The following is a 16,937-nucleotide window of genomic DNA, read 5'->3' on the forward strand; positions in this document are numbered from 1 at the left end:
CTTTTCATGGCAACATTTAACACTTTTAGTTATATTTTAATATAGATGTTAAATATCACTACGATATATACAAGTGAAACTGAGATATTATTCTATTATATTTAACATTGTTATTTGTTTCTTATATTTGCTTGAAATTAATACTATTTTATTAATACCTTGGTTAATTGTGCTGATTAGGTGAAAAGTTACCAATGTTAGACAGGCCTGATTTGCTAGTTTCTGGGTAATCCTTATTTATGGCCAAAATGAGTTTGTTATTACCAACTCAGAAATTAATCATTTTTATTTGAAGAAAATAACAAAAGAGTAAGCTAACCCTAGAGTTCAATTTCAACACCAAAATAATAACCTACCTTTGTGCTTCTTTCTACTGGAAGCCATCAAAACCCAAATCTACAAGATTAGTCTTAACACAGTCCTGCCTCTCTCTTTTATTTATTCATGGGTTCAAGCTCAAGCCCAACTGATTTATTATGTCTATTTCAAACGTTGTAATATATTATACGTTTATTATTTCTTTTAGTTGAGGAATATGTATAAGTATTCTAAACTAGTCCTTATTTTTTAAGAATAGGTTTGATGTAAAGACCAAAGCCTAATTTAAGGAATCAATATAACTCGGGTTGTAATAATGAAATGTAATGAAAAATAGTTTATTATTGTGGGATTAGGTCCCTTTAGAACAATTACAAAGGTAATTTTAATTTTATAATATTTGGCATTGGAAGGATGGATATAGCCACTTCAGCTCGGCATAATACTGGGCTAATAGAGAAAAAGTATGTTATTTTTAAAAAATTCATAATGGAGGAAACATTTTTTATTTATTTTTATTATAGTTTACCAAGTTAGAAATGTTTACCAAATTAATAAAGGTTGCCAATGCTTTTTATTTTTTTTTAGACTGATACATAGTGGTTCCAGATCAAATATTGCTATTACACCTGCCATACGGCCGAAGCTACCTTTGAGGCCAGGTGTCACTACTTCAAGTAGCGAGCTTCAGGTATTTTATGAACGTATTTATAAAGGATAAGATCATTAAGGTGGCTGTTAAAATAAAATATCAAAATAGTTAAAAAGTTATTTATAACCAATGTTTTGACCATTGCTGTAGATCTTCATCAGTACTTAGCTAAAAAACAAAACAAAAAAAAACATAAATATGAAGTACTACTGTGGGGCTAAAAAATGACATATAAAAAATTATTTAGATAACATTTTGATATTTTTTTCAACTGACAGGCAGGCCAGCTTATTCTTATGGTTGACTAATTAGCTTCAATCTATGTGTGTGTTTGTGTGTGTGTGTGTGTGTGTGTGTGTATATATACAAATATATTTAATTATTGGTAAATGTAATAAAATTGTTATATTTCGTACGTACAATGTGTTTGTTTGTAGCGCCGTATGGATGGGGAGAGGAAAGTACTTGGCCCCAAAGTGGGACGAGGGGCCAGTGCCGGTGGAAGGGGTAGCATGAGAGGGAGAGGCGGTGGCAGAGGTGGCTACAGTAAGTTGTGATTTTTTTATTTTGTGTTGAGTAATTTATTTTTAATAGATTTATAATATATGTGATTGTCCATCTTATGAGTTATGTATGTTGCAAATTGTAACAGCCTGATAGGTGTTAGGATGGAAATGACTTTTTTTTTTTACTTGATGATAAAATTTAAATGCCATCTGATTGATTGAGTAATTCAGGGACTGAAACTATTTCCACTTTTCCACATTTTTGGTTACTTGGCATCAAATTCTTACTTTTATGATTGTGCTTTTTTACTGGTAGAATATTGCATTTTTCATCCAAATAAACTATACCATTAACCATTAAAAAGAGTAAAAATCTGCTAGAATACCTTTGTTACCTTGATTTCATCTAGAAGTGGAAACTTTGTGTCCTTCACTACTCAATTTATTTTTCAGTTCTTTGAATTATCTTGATATGTTACATTTATCTTATATTGTTTATATAGACGTTAATTATTCTGAAGAATTAAGTATACAAATTCGCTGTATATATTCTACGTATTAAATCATAGATTTTGGTTTTAAGAGTCTTAATCCTAAATTCTGATTTGACCAGAATTTCACACATTCAGAATTTAAGGGGTTCAACTCAAATACTAGTCCTAAACATTAGTCGTGTTTGGTGATATAAAAGCTTTTTGTTGAACCCCGTTATGAGGCCAACTTGGATGATCTTTTCTTCTACTTAATATTAGCTTTAATTACATCATACATTTTAGCTTTTACCTCATTAATTCTGGATGATTGTTTGCTAAAAAAATATAAGAAATGGGATTTTTTTATGTATCAATACAACTAAAAAAAAATGTATATATTTAACAAGGAAAAATTATAACTTTAGAAGAATGAAAGGAAACTTTTTATTTTTTAAATCTCTAATGACTATTAAAAATATGGTAAAAAAAAGAAAAAAATTAATAAGAACACTGATTTATTTTAAATACTTGATGACTCTTGATCTTTGTTTTGAAGGATTCCCTTCTCTGGCATTTATAAGGGTGCTTACTCTTGTTATAAAACAACATTTTCTCTCTCATTTTTTTAATATTATTCATACAGTCAAAGCTCCTTATTCATGGTTCTGTAATTTGGGTTTTCAGGATTCACGGATTAAAAAATTGTGACAACTTCTGATAATGATATCAGAAAATTTCTTAATTTGCAGATTCTAAACACACTGTGCTATGTACTTAAAATAATAAGTGTTCATTGATTACCAAGTCTTAATGCAGATTGACTGAAAGTTCTTTCTCATAACACTGCTGGAATTCATAAGTTTTTTTCAGTCTTCCTCTATGACATTTATTTTAATTAAATGCTTATTCATATGGCTGGAATCTTTTGTTTTATTACTTCAACTTGTCATTTGTTGCAATAATTTGAAGTAAATAGAACAATTCACTTCTGTTTTGTATAATGTTGTATAAACATCAAAAAGCGAATGAAAATTAGTTCCTTCAAAGGAAAAAAAGCTGTGTTGCAGCTTAATTTGAAAATAAAAACACTTGAATGTTTATCCCTCTGCAAGTCATTTGCATCCATATCACATTATTTTAATGTCTATGAATCAGCTATATGATCCATCATGAAATCAGAAGACAAAATATGGGTTTCTACAGTATTTTTTATTTTGTAACATAGTAACATATCCTCTGTAATCTAGTACAAATAATCATTTTGTATTTGAGTTGTATTTACAGAACATGTCACCTGCGAATAAGGAGCTTTGACTGCATCGTTTTGTATTTCATAAATCATTTGGCAAATCATTCAGACCTACATCTTTTGTTAAATATATATTTCAATCTTTCTATGGTAGAGATTTTGTTTTTCATTTTTTAGCTTTATGATGTTACTAGCTATAATTGTTTTATTTAAATTAGTTGTCTCAGATCTATGTAGTTATCTATTTCTTTTGAAGTACTCGAGATAAAAGAAGAATTTATGATAGACAAAAAAATTGTTTTATTGTTAGGTTTCCTCAACTTGTTAAAACTTCTTATGGATTTATTATTCAGAATTCCGTCCTAGATGTATAGTGAATGTTTTCTAGTTGGAAGTTTTGGCATTATAAGCTTTGAAGGTTTCTATCTAGAAATTCTTTATTAGTTTCTTAAACACTGCTAGATTTTTAATACAAATAATTTTGTTTATGTTTCTGAATTAGTTAATTTCCAATTAACAATTATGCTTTTAAAATTTAACTAAGTTTTGATTTAAATCTGATTAAAAGTTTGCTTAAATAATATCAATGTGTAGATATGGTGAAATAAAGCTGGATTCACATTACAATTGATACGTTAATAATTGGTTAGATTTCCTCCTAATTCATGATAAACTTCCCATGGTCATTAACTTGTTGGTGGGAACATGGCTTGAAATAAATAATTTGAGGATTTAAAAAAAAAAAATTCTGCTTTAGGAATGCCCATGATTTCCTAACAAAATTTATGTTGCTGTGGAGGTTGGTCCTATGAAATGTTTGATAAAAAATTTTTGTCAACTGATTAATGATTAAATTTTTGAAATGAATGTTTTAGATCAAGCTTTAGTTTATATAAAAAAAATTTAATTTTATCAAGCTGACCATTTTCACTGATTTTCCATAGTATTTACTGCATTAAATTGTATGCATTTTTCAAGTATAAATATCATATTCAGTCACCTTGCTGTTGCTGCTTGCTATTCTATTAATTTCCTGAGCGATAATATTCGGTAAATATAAAAATTTCCAGCTGTAAACTGACTTATACCAAGTATTCTAATTTAGTTTTTACTTTTCTACTTATTCATTAGTTTCATATTTGGATTTGTCTGATAGATGCCTCTGCAATTATCACCCACTCTTCCACCTTATTTTTTTAAAGATAAGAATGAGCTGTCCTGGGTTCATTTCCTATGATCTTGCACCTCCTTCCGGTATGCTATTGATAAAGTGGGTGAACAGGTTTGCTACTTCACTACCACCTTGCTTAATTAGCTCGGAACATACTCCCTTTGAACTAAAGGCTATCCTACTTATACTTTTTTTTTTGCTCTGACTTCCTAGGGAGGCTACACATGAGGGATCACCAATTTCAATGTAACTTTTTTGATGATACTAGGTTGAAAAATATTAAGACACATATCCGAGGGTTCTAGCTAATGTGCCTTAGGAGCCAAGAAAAAACATATTTTATATATTTTTTACTTTTATTGCTTAATGCCTTTACTCTGTATTTATTTAATGGTGAGTATATACCAATTGATTTTTTTTTTTTTTTTTTGTATTATATGAACAAAATATCAATTATCTACTAGATGAGTTTAAGTGTGTTAAAAATATAGTATAGTATACCAACAAAATTAAATTGAAAAAATTAACTCAGATTTGGTTTAAGTGTCTTTTGATACCCTTCCATATTTATTTTCATATAAATCAAAAATTAGAATTTTTGGGCTCATTTTTTGGATGGAAATTTTTTGTCCCATTTTCTCAAAAAAAAATTCATAACTCCTCACAATGTTGTCCCTAATAACTACAACTGTTGGAAAGCTAAATTCCTTGCTTACGACCAGTATGAATATCTTTCAGATCTTATGTCTTTATATTAGAGAAAAAGCAGTTTCAAATTAAGAAAGTTTTTTCTAACGATTTATTTTATATCTCTGGTTCTTAATAGAGACTTAAGACACTCTTAACTGCACAAAATAGTACCAATTGGACCTTCTTAAACAAATTAGAACTGGAGATATAAAATGAAATGTTAGAGAAAATTTTCTTGATTTTAAACTGCTTTTTCTCCAATACAAAGGCATAAAATCTAAAAGATACTTATATAGGTTGAAAGCAGGGGAATTCAGCTTTGCAACAGTTGTAGTTAGGTTGGATTTTGTTTACATTGTGAGGAGGGAGTTATGAATTTATTTAGTGAACATGGGATATCAGCAAAAAACAAAACATCCTCCAAAAATCAAGCCTGAAAATTAAACTTGGTTAATACAATGAATTATATTTTGTTCTTATTATACAAAAACAAACAAATCAATTAGTTTATACTAACCATTAAATACATACTTAGCAAAGGCGGTATGCAATAAAATTAAAAAATATATAAAAAATTTTTTCTCACCTACTAGGGCACATTAGCAAGAAACCTCTTCAAAAACAGTTTTCAATTGGTGATCCCATGTGCGTAGCCTCCCTCCCCTTGTAAGTAAAAGTTGTATCCATCGTATTAATGCAGTCATCATTTCCCAACTCATGATATGTTTGATTTTCTTAGCTAAGATTAAGATGAGACTTGGCTCTTATATGTTTTTTGATCCTTGGGAAAAATTGGTGAAGTAATCATGTTTCTGATTTCCTTTTTCCTTTGTTATTAAAAGAACTTGAATGTTTATACCAAAGTTCTTGCTTTCTTTCTATGGAAAGACTGGTTAGCTTAATTGTTAGTCCCAGGCTTTTTCAACATTTATTGTTGATTTTCTATTTTTTATTGTCCTATATTGGAGACTTATACTTCATTTTTGAAGTACCTTTTTGTTTCTAATGATCCATGAAGAGCTTGTCCTCTGTATCTCCTCTCCTCTCTCCCCCCCCCAATCTAGAAGAACATAGAGCATGGAGCTTTATTTTGAAGACTCCCCCCTAAACAGGTCATTTCCATCACTGCTGTTGTCCTGCTCCATCTACTTTTAAAGTGGCATTTTCCGTATTCTGTTACGGTTATACTCCCCTGACTCAGTACCTCCTCCATTAGCCTACTTATTACAGGTTTTTCCTAGAAGGCCCTATCCAGAAATGGTTAATGAGACTTACATGTCTATGTACATGAATCCAGCTAAAGTAACTTTTACTTTAAATCTAATTTCCATTTGTTGTTTCTATTATTGTTATGGAATGCCATATTAAAAAAAAAAAAGGTTAGATTAGTTAGTAACTCCAGACTGTATATGGTAATGCAAGTTTTATTATTTAATTGAAAACATTTAGAATCCCGCCATCAATGTATTTACATCTTATATACATTATCCTTTTAAAAACACAATCCATAATAAGAAGTCCTTCGTGTTTTAATTTACCATTTTTACTCATATTAAAGTTTTATCCGTTTCCGTGTAAAGTCGGTTTGAATATTAACAGTTACTGAAAAATGACAAATGATAAATAGTCATCTATTTTTTTTTTTTTTTATTTCATGAATTCATTATTTAATCGATATCGTCTGTAATAAAGTTTTTCTAATTAATCAAGGGTTTTCTTCTTTTCTCAACCATAAATTTTTCGTTATTTTGCCAGTGTCAGTGAGCAGTGACAAGAAGGATCTGGATACTGACAATGTTTTTATCGACCTGCCTCAGGAGTCTTCTTCAGATTCTGATGCTGGTCTACCGGATCTATTCCCTACAGGTAACGGAATCCAGTTTCTTCATCCCTGTTTAAATTTTAAACTAGTAGTTTTAGATTAAAAACATTTCAACTTTCTTGGTATTTAGCCTCCTCATAAAATTAAAAATAATCTGTAAAATTAAATCAATATGATTATTTAATTATACAGAAAAAGAGCAAACTTTTGTAATAATAATTGATCTTGACCTAATTAATGTTAGATTTGTTGCATAATACATGTTAATTTGGAAATAGCTCGTTTTTAATTATTGAATATTTCAGGATGGCTCCATCCATTCCTAATTACAGATCATTTCATAAAATATTCTAGTAGAAATGTTCAAAGCATTAAGAATATTCCGTAGTTTAGTATTTGATATGTTCCAAGCCTGTGGTGTTCACTTTCGCCAAAATTTTCTGTTTTTCGTTTTGTGTCTTTTTTTTTTATGTTTAATGGGTATTTTGAAGGCTGGTAGTTCTCTTGGAGCCAACCTGTGTTGGTGACTTAGTATGTTGGTAATAAGGTTTAAAAAATGATGTAAGACTATTAATAGTTATGAATCATGCTCAGACTTACCCCCCTTGGAACCGGCGAGTCCTCCAAGGCCACTAACACTCTGTCCGGAAACAGGAAAAGTTCTACTGAAAGCTGAAGGAGAGAAAACGCCAGAGCCTACCCCACCCCATTCGCCTAAGCAGAATTCTCATGAGACGTCTGCGCCTTCAATGGTAAGTCATTGATGTTTAATTTTTAAAGAGGTTAAAAAATTTTAAAATCTATTCCTCCTACCTAAGCATGTGTATATTTGATACATTAAAATGGAAAATAGCCTGTGTTGATCATATGTAATATTTTTGTCAGTATAATATCTTATTGATTAGTTAAAAATAAATACATGTTTAAAACCTGTACAAGAGATTTTATTAGCTTTGTAGGTTTATTGTGGCTAGAGCTCTTATACTAATATCTTGTAGTAAAAGTAGTAACTTTGGAAATTGTTTTTAAACAAAGTTTTATTACTTTGATTTTTATTTTAAAATAGCCTACCATAAAAGAAGAACCATCAGGAAACAGCTCCTTCCTCAACAAATTAAATTCTTCTAGTTCTGGAAAGGAAACATTAGTGAAAAAGACACTAAAGCCTGGGTAAGAAATTATTTTCTGTAATGATATATTGTTCTTACTCTCTCAGGGAAAAAACAATTATGAATAATGACTTATTAAAAAAAATAAAATAAAATATACTGCATAGCTGGTAACAATATAATGTATAGCAAATGTTTTCACCCACTTAATGAATGGGATACATGCCTTTTTTACCCATTGTGCTGTTTTTGTGGCTTTAAACATAGATAAAATAAATAAATGAAATAGATAAAACATAGCTTTCATGTATTTCTGTATGGTTATATTGTATTGGTGAATTCAGAATAGTTTTACCTCTAACCATCATTAATTAAGTAATTATGAATTGGAATTCATTAGTATTTCAGATGCTGTCAAAACAGTTTTCATGAATTTTATTTCATTCTTTTTAATTTTTTGCCTAATTTAATTGTGAATTTAGTCTACAGTGAAATTTCAGCAAAAATATTCCAATAGTAAACAATCGTCACAAAACTGTAATCCTTTAAGAGGAGTCAGTTATCCTCTCTTTTACTCCAGTGTAGTAGAATAAACAGACAAACTATTACATGTCTTTTACAACTGTTAAAGGATCACTTTTCTTCATATTTTATTTTACATATTTATTTATCTATAAGAATTCCAATTTATAATTTAATCAGTACTCTGATATGTTTATTACAATTACCTAGAGGAGTGGCTCGCTATTTCAAAATCACCTTATTGCTTTTCTGTTCTTTTGTGAAATAAAATAAATACTTGCATATCTTTCTAATATTTTATTTGTTCTGTTTTCCAGAACCATTGGATCACTGTCTGTTTCCCCTAAAAAGAGTTTTGATGAAAATGATTCTGATGTTGTTACCATTACTGGTGATGATGGTTTGGTTTACAAGGTAAGGCTAGAAATATATATGAGTTAATGAGAGTAAAACTGTCTCAATCCACTAAGATTTTAAAACCCCTATATTATTTTTATATTTATACAATGTACCCTGTTGTAACTGAATGGCTTCAAATTTTCTATTAATATCCTATTTAATGCCTTTGCAAATCTAATTTTAAATATTCAAAAAGCTCTTGTTCTTGCCAAATGTTTCTGGTTTTAGTCTAAGTGAATTGCAATTGTGGTTTTGTGGGTGCTTTTGCTCTCATTGCCCTCTTTATTCTTTGTTTTACTGTTTACACAAAAATTTATGTGCACTTCATGCCCACTTTTAATTCTTGCATTGAAAACATATTACTTCTTATATTCTTCATATTACTTTTTTTTTTTTTTATTTACTTTTAAAAATGTCCAGAAAGTAACAGATGTTTTGGAATAAACAATTCACAAATTGAAAAACTCAAAGTTACATACATTATATGCATTTGACAGGTACACTCTTAAGCTATTTTTCAACATTATTGCCATTCAAATTGAGACATTTATCATACCGTTGCACAAGTTTTTCAGTACCCTCTCTGTAGAAAATCTCGCCACTTGTGAAGTGCGGTCAGTGATTCGGTTTTTGTTGGCTTGAAACAACGGGTCAATTGAAATTTATCGTCAGGTTTGTGATGTTTACGGGGAGGGGGTAATGAGTGAAAGCTGAGTGAGGCAATGGTGCATTTATTTTTAAAATGACCATACCATTGTTCATGACGAGGACCGCAGTAGTAGGTCTAGCCTTGTGACTGATGACCTGGCAATGCAAATCAATGACAAAAGTCGTGAAAACCGTCATTTTACGATTACAGAGCTGTCGTTTTACGATTACAGAACTGTCGGAACATTTCCCCCAAATTTCGCTGAGTTTGGTGCATCAGTCCCAAAACACAGTAGCCATGATCTTTCTTGCTGACAGCATTTGCAAACACTTTCATGGTTTCCTGGGAGAATATGTGTGTAACTAACTTAAAGTTTAAATAAAAGACAAGAAAAGTAATTTAACTTTTTTCTGTTCAAACAATTTTTTTAAAACAGGTTTGTATCTTGTATTAAACATCAATCCTTTTCAAGCTTTAGGTTTTTACTTTATATATTATTTTTAAATAAATTAAAATTTTTTATAAATCTGTAATAACAATTTATTTTTATTAGGTAAGAAAATCAGAGTTGAACAACACTCTTTTAGTGTCTGGTGAAGATGGTCAGCAGTGCGTGTATGTGGCGACAGGCGAAGAGGGTGAAGAAAATGCCACAGTTCTCACCCTTGACCCATCTTATGCTGATACGGTTGCCCAACTGAGCCAGGTTAGTATGCTATTATCTATTTTAATGATGTTATTGGTATGTTAAGATAACCTTAACTGAAATCTTTACGAAGTAGCATGGTGAAAATATTTCTAATAACTTTATAACAAATTGTGATATAGAAATATGTGAATATTTCCAATTCCATCTTGATATTAATGCTCATTTATAGTATTTACTATTGTACTAGCACATTTATTTGCCATTCTATTTAATTTAATTCTGTTTAATTTATAATAAACCCTTAATTTGCTGATGTCGGAAGATAAATAGAGTAAATATTTGAGATAACTAAAATAGGCCTTTTTAAAAATTATACTTTTAAATATGACTTAATTAAACACATATTATGAGGAATAAGGGATAGTGGGAATGAGGAACTGAAGATATTTGTCTGTTTTAGGTGAACATTCTTGGAGGGGATGGGGATGGAGAAACACAGTTTTATGTGAAGGAAGGTGAGGAAGGAGAACTAGTCAGCCTGCAGGTCCAAGGAGGCGGCAGCCAAGATGGATCTGGAGAAGAAACACAATCTCAAGTTGTTGCTCAGCTGGTTGAAGCTGGTGAACCTGCTCCTGGAGGTACTGTTTGGTTTATTATGAAAAAAAATCAAATTGAAAGGTTTAACTATCATCATTCATTATTTATTAATATACTTTCAGTAGGCAACACTTTCAATCACTTCAATTCTTGGTAGTTTTCATCGCTACCATCATTATTTGTCTATATTGTAAGAATGTTGATTTTATCTTTATTTGAATTGAAAATAGGATTTTAACGAAATATTCTCTTATAACATAAAATAAGTTATTTCAGCCAGTACATACATATACATATAGTGTAATCTTGGTAATCCGAACACTCCAATAATCTGATATAGCAAAAAAAAAAAAAGACAATTTTTTTGAGAAAATTTTGCAGGCAATAACATTTTTGTATTCACAAAAAAATGCAAATGTGTAAAAGACATTTGTAACTTCCTGATCTATAGGCAAGTGATTGTAACCACTGAAAATCACTGATAATCGAAAATTATAATTTTTACTGTTCCGATGTCAGATAATCTATTTCCTATGGAAGTGTTTGTAGTGGTAATATATTTTGTTGTAATTAGAAATACGTCATATCTATTGTATAAATCATTTGATTCTTTAAAACTAATTTAAGTAATAGTAGCGATATGTATAATACAAATTTTGTTGGAAAACTCAATTTTTTTTTATCATGTTTTATTTAAATTCATACAAACTGTATTGTTTATTTTTATGTATACTTATTTCACTCATAAATCAACAATATTTTTTAAAAAATTAAATCATCAATTAGCATTGCTGAGGATGTAAAAGAAAACAATTTTTTAAAAACTTTCAAAACTTCATATTGTCAAATTTCCAATGAAATATGTAAAAAAAAAATTAATTAAATAGAAATATGTAAATTCATATTGTTAAATTTTTTTACACCATTTGCCCTAATACTTTCTGTAAACCGAACCAGCAGCAATTAGTTCGGATTATCATGATTACACTGTGTGTATGCATCCACGCGCGCGCACACACACACACACACACACACCATGTTTTTTTTTCTTTTAAATAAGCATTAACAGCTTCCTGCTTTATATTTTTATGTTTGTAGGTGGACCTCGGAGGGTTGTATTGCTGTTACCTGATGGAAACTTGATGATGACAGAAGTTGATGAGGAGCAATATGCTGCTCTGGAATTAGACAAGTCTGTATCACTTTTAGTTGATTTTTAATAAATAATATTTTAAGAAATACAGTGGGGGGGAGGGGAATGAACTCGCCTGCTTAAATGGGCACTCGCACACTGTAGTGCGAGAAGAAAAATACAAATTATTTAAATTATAATTTACATCTATTTAATAAAATAAAATATACTTTATTAAGACAAATATATTTTACATTAATAATAAGTTTTAAAAAAATTTGGGATTTTTTTTTGTTCATCGATATATATAATTTGCTAATTTATGTTATTGTTCCTCAAAAGAATGAATTTTTTAAACAATTTGTATGCTCTTTCTGCTTCTCCTTTATAATTTTTGGTTTAATGGAAGCAGCTTGCAAAAAAGTATATTCTATTTACTTAATTCCTTTAATTATTTTATGTACTACAGTGTGTGATAACAAAAATAAAATGCAATTGTAAAGCCTTATTTTAATACTAATCCGAGATTAGTACCAGGAATTAATTTATACTATTATTCTGCATTATATCAAAGATCTGCTAGAAATAAAAATCATGTACTCCTTTTTTTATGATTTTTTTGTATTTGATATTTCAACAAAAGCTATTAATATTCTATTAGATTATTTCAAATTACCAATTTAAAATTTTACTTATGCTAATTGTGAGAATCAATACTAAAAGATTACTTAAAGTTTGATAATCTAGATTTTTATAGTTGTATTTCATATACATGGATCTAGCATTCCAACATTAATAGGCATACTGAATCTTCTTTTAATTAATCATTTTTCAATAAGTTTTGCAACAAAATTATGGTCTGCCTGAGTAATAATTGATATACTTTCCATAGGCTCCAGCATTTAAGAAACATTGGAGAGGTTAAGTCCAGATTGTGTGGTGATGGTAATAGTTATAGTGACAACTGTCACTGTCACTGTGTATACTGACATTTAGGATTGGCAGCAAGTACTTTGTTCTCTCAATCCTTGTTCCTATTACATGTTGATATTACCATTCAAACACCAAAAACTATTTTTTTGATAGTTAGGTTTGTTATCTTGAAATTTTATTTCATTTATGTCATTGACTTGGACCCCTATTATATGTCTATTCTATAACAATGTCCCTTTGATATTTATTTATCCCTCCATTGAGCAGAATATTATAATCTCACACACATATATATATGATAAGAGGCTATAGTTTATATACAATAGTCTCTGTCTTTTAACAGTACAGTAAATAAGCTATCTTATAGTTATAACCTAATGTAGTAAACTATTGTTGGGTAACTGCTAGTTATATATTATAGTATAACCTAATCAGTGCCCTGACCACAAACTTTTTTGCCAGTTAACTATTCAGCCTAATTTGGTGGTACTGCACACTTAAGGCTGACTAAAGTGTTTACTTTGCGGTGGAAGCACTAAGTACACTAATCAAATAAAGGCAAAATCTGAACTTTTGACACGTTAGTTGAGGTAAGATAACAGACCCTAACCTATAAGATTATCGTAGTTTTTACTTAGTGGATGAACATATTAAATACCAGCGATCATGTACCCTTTGTTAATCTTTTTTTATTTATTTGACTACTAGCCGACCCAGCAATGCTTCGCTATTGTTATATTTGAGGGTGGGTATAGATTTAATGAACACTAAGGAAACATTTCATATCAATTGTATTTATTTAAAATTGAACATTTACGTATATATTATTATTATGATTTGGTAACATAAATTGAACCAACATATGCGATAATGAACATAACAGAAATTTTTAATTTAGAAATTATGTTTTAATAGCTCTATTGATAATTGTTTTCTTTTTACCTCAAAACTCAAGCCTCTATCTATAGCTAATAGGGACATAGAGAAACCCCTTGTCCTGCTTAGATATTGTGAAATTAAAATTATTGAACAAATTATGGACAAAACCCTAATTCACAAGAATATTGGATGGTTCCTCATTGTGTATGTGGGTTAAATTGTAATTACTGTTTTATTCAATTTTAGTTGATATTCGTTTTTACTACCTCAAGAAATCCCCAAATACTAATTTTCAAAAAAATCTGATAGTAAAATTTGATAGCCCAAAATGTTTGCGCTACTTTTGGAAAATCAAAAACATTTAAATAACTTTAACAATACTCAACCAATAAACACCAAACTTGGCATTGGTTTAGGGCTCTATAAACTACATCAAAGGGCACAATTTGGTTCTAATTAAACAGATTAGAACCAGAGATATAAAATAAAACGTTTGAATTTTTTTTCTTTATTTGATATCCATATTTTGCTCTTATGAGGGCCTTAGTTCTAAATTTTGTTAGTGCAAGTTGAAAGAGTAGACATTCAGCTTTCTTGGTGGTTTTAAAGTAGAAATTGGATAAAATGCCGAGGATTTATGAACGATTTTATGAATAATAGGCACCAGAAGAAAAAAAAAATCCTTCAAATAAATCAAGGTGAAAAATTTCCAATTTAATATATTCTTGAAAAATGCTATTTAGGAGTTTCGGATGATGCTAAAAGCAGATATAATTTATCTTTTCTAAAAAAAAAAAAAAAAAAAGACCTACTTTACCCCAAGCCACATTATTTTTTTATAATTTTTTGTGAATATAATATTGTTTGATGGTATCAGTGATATTTTTTTCTTATTCTTTGGAAAGAAACTGATGGATTGGTTTATAATAACCATGAAAAGAACGTATACTTTTAAGCTTAATACCAAAAATGTTTAATTTTGTTCGTAATTTTTTTTTACCTGAGAATCCAGAGATTTTAGTGTCTGTAAGCCTTTCCATGGCGAATGGAAACATTTTGAAAAAAAAACAAAAACAATACGTAAATCGGTCCAGTTATTCAAAAGTTTATTGTGGACAATACCTTTTTATATATATAATTTTTTTTTTTTTTTTTGTACTTTGTTGATAATGACCTTAGATGTGTAGCAGTAAGGTTCACCATAATTTGGGCAACCTTATTTATTATGTTTAAAAGTTATGTAATAAACTTGGAAGTTGTTAAATCTTTAATGATTTTCTTCTAGGTTCCAGACAGGAGGTGACATGGAATAGGCATTTTCGGTCAATCTGAAATTGATTGATGAAAATCAATGTTTTGTATATATAGTATATTTTTTATTTATTCCCATTCATTCATGTAAATACGTCTCCAGAATGGTCCTTAAAGGTTCCATTCTCTTGTAACTTTAGGAATGGGATTTTGTACAAATGTAAATGTAAATGTTATTTAATAAAGAATCATTTTAATATATATATAGTTAACACATTGTAGAATTAAAAAGAAAATGAAAAAAAAAAAACATTAAATTTGTTAGATTTATGTTTTACTTTTATTTGTTTAGATAGTTTTATTGGAGATCATTTTTTTGTTCTATTGCAGTGTTTTTACATTGTTTGTACCTGACAAAATCGTTATCTTCATTAATTATTTTGATTATCTTTTTTCTTTTTTTTTTAATTGGTATTTATACCTATAAAATATTTAGTTTAATGATTTGATCTCATAATAAATTGTTATGTCTTGCTTGAAATTTTCTCTCCTCATTCGATTTAAGTCAAAAATATATATTTCTACAAGTTATTTTGACATAAACTTACATATAATAAAACTGTTATAATTTGAGAATGGTTACTATTATTTTAATTTAGAAATAAATTCATTACATTTCCCTTCAAATACGAGAATTTTATCATTTTCCTTAAAGTTGAACTTTTCTCTTCCTTGTGTGTACATAAGCATATATATTACTTAATTATATATATGTTTTGTTTTTTATGATGACTACAATGCAATGGTTAATAAATTTGAATACTGATCATTCTTGTAAATTCCTTAATATGCTTGACAATTGCTATGCAGTAATTCTTTATATTATTTGTTATGTCAATAATAAAGACATTACAAATATAAAGCATCCTGTGTTGTTATACAGATTGTGTATAGATACAGAACATGTATGGTCAAATATATTAGTATGTTAATCTTTTTTCTCTTTCATTTGCTATGGTTGTTGTTTGAAATACAATGAAGCTTGTAAATAAAATAGTTTTATCCAGTGTAATGTAGTTTCTTATTTAAATACTTAAAACGCACAGATGTCATATATTTAAGTTCTGTTGTGCCTCTGACAGATTTTATTGAAGTAATGTATATTCTTTGTATACAGTGTAAAAACAAAATAAAATAAAATATTAATTATTTTTTAGAATTTTATTTTAGTATCTTTATAATTACCTTGGATCCAATCATTGGTATGTAATATAATATTAAGGTTTATTTTTTTTATGAATGGTAAATTTTAAACCCAACAAGTCATCATGAAGCATCCTTTTATTCAAGCAATTTACTGTTTCCCCAAGGAACTCTACATCTGTAATCTGTAGTCTTTCCCCTCCCCCTTTAAATCACAAACTTACTCTATTAGTTTCAGGTTTTTGAATGTGGTGGAATTTTAATTATGGGGCATTATTTCTTTATGGTTATTTGATATTATTTCTGTAATATAAGTTAACCCATCTCTTGAAATAAACATGATCTGCTGAGAACCAGTTGTTGACCATTATAATTGGTCTACAAAATATTTGTTTTTCTTAACATAGACCATACTCCTATATCCAGATATATCTCAATAGTCTTGATCCACACTTCAACCCTTTTGTTCCTAATTATTGATATTACTCATGGACATCACAGGGCGTATCTTATGATAATAATCTGGTTCACGGAAGTTATGGATTTTGGCTAAGAAGGTGTCAAAGAAAGAGATTACATGCAAAAGTGATGAATCCTAATTTCAATGTTTCAATTCCCTACACCATTGTAATAAAGATTATGTATAGTGATATTATAAGACTTAGATCACATTGCCTAATAATGTAGGTATTAAACATTTTCTATTTATTTTAATGGGAAAAGGCAAGAGTGA

The 16,937-nt window shown here is 29.0% G+C and overlaps 1 protein-coding gene across 8 annotated transcripts in view; it reads left to right on the forward strand.

Annotated features, from left to right (window-relative positions):
* The window catches only part of Chro (chromator), a 37,468-nt gene extending 21,243 nt beyond the window's left edge, over positions 1–16,225 (forward strand). For 4 of the 8 annotated variants that reach the window (XM_014439054.2, XM_014439052.2, XM_014439053.3 and 1 more), the window contains 10 exons: positions 907–1,009; positions 1,408–1,516; positions 6,815–6,925; positions 7,476–7,633; positions 7,948–8,051; positions 8,830–8,926; positions 10,114–10,266; positions 10,670–10,847; positions 11,905–11,998; positions 15,036–16,225. In XM_014439054.2, coding sequence (XP_014294540.1) covers positions 907–1,009; positions 1,408–1,516; positions 6,815–6,925; positions 7,476–7,633; positions 7,948–8,051; positions 8,830–8,926; positions 10,114–10,266; positions 10,670–10,847; positions 11,905–11,998; positions 15,036–15,063 — 1,135 coding nt within the window. In that variant the 3' untranslated portion in view covers positions 15,064–16,225. Of the gene's footprint in view, positions 1–906; positions 1,010–1,407; positions 1,517–6,814; positions 6,926–7,475; positions 7,634–7,947; positions 8,052–8,829; positions 8,927–10,113; positions 10,267–10,669; positions 10,848–11,904; positions 11,999–13,333; positions 13,462–15,035 lie in introns of all 8 variants that reach the window. The other 4 variants (XR_010842715.1, XM_014439056.2, XM_067044804.1 and 1 more) reach the window with 4 other exon arrangements.
* Positions 16,226–16,937: the final 712 nt, after the last annotated feature.

The sequence above is a fragment of the Halyomorpha halys genome, unplaced genomic scaffold, assembly GCF_000696795.3.
Source record: "Halyomorpha halys isolate HHAL.00 unplaced genomic scaffold, Hhal_1.1 Scaffold74.1, whole genome shotgun sequence".
Classification (NCBI taxonomy): Eukaryota; Metazoa; Arthropoda; class Insecta; order Hemiptera; family Pentatomidae; genus Halyomorpha; species Halyomorpha halys.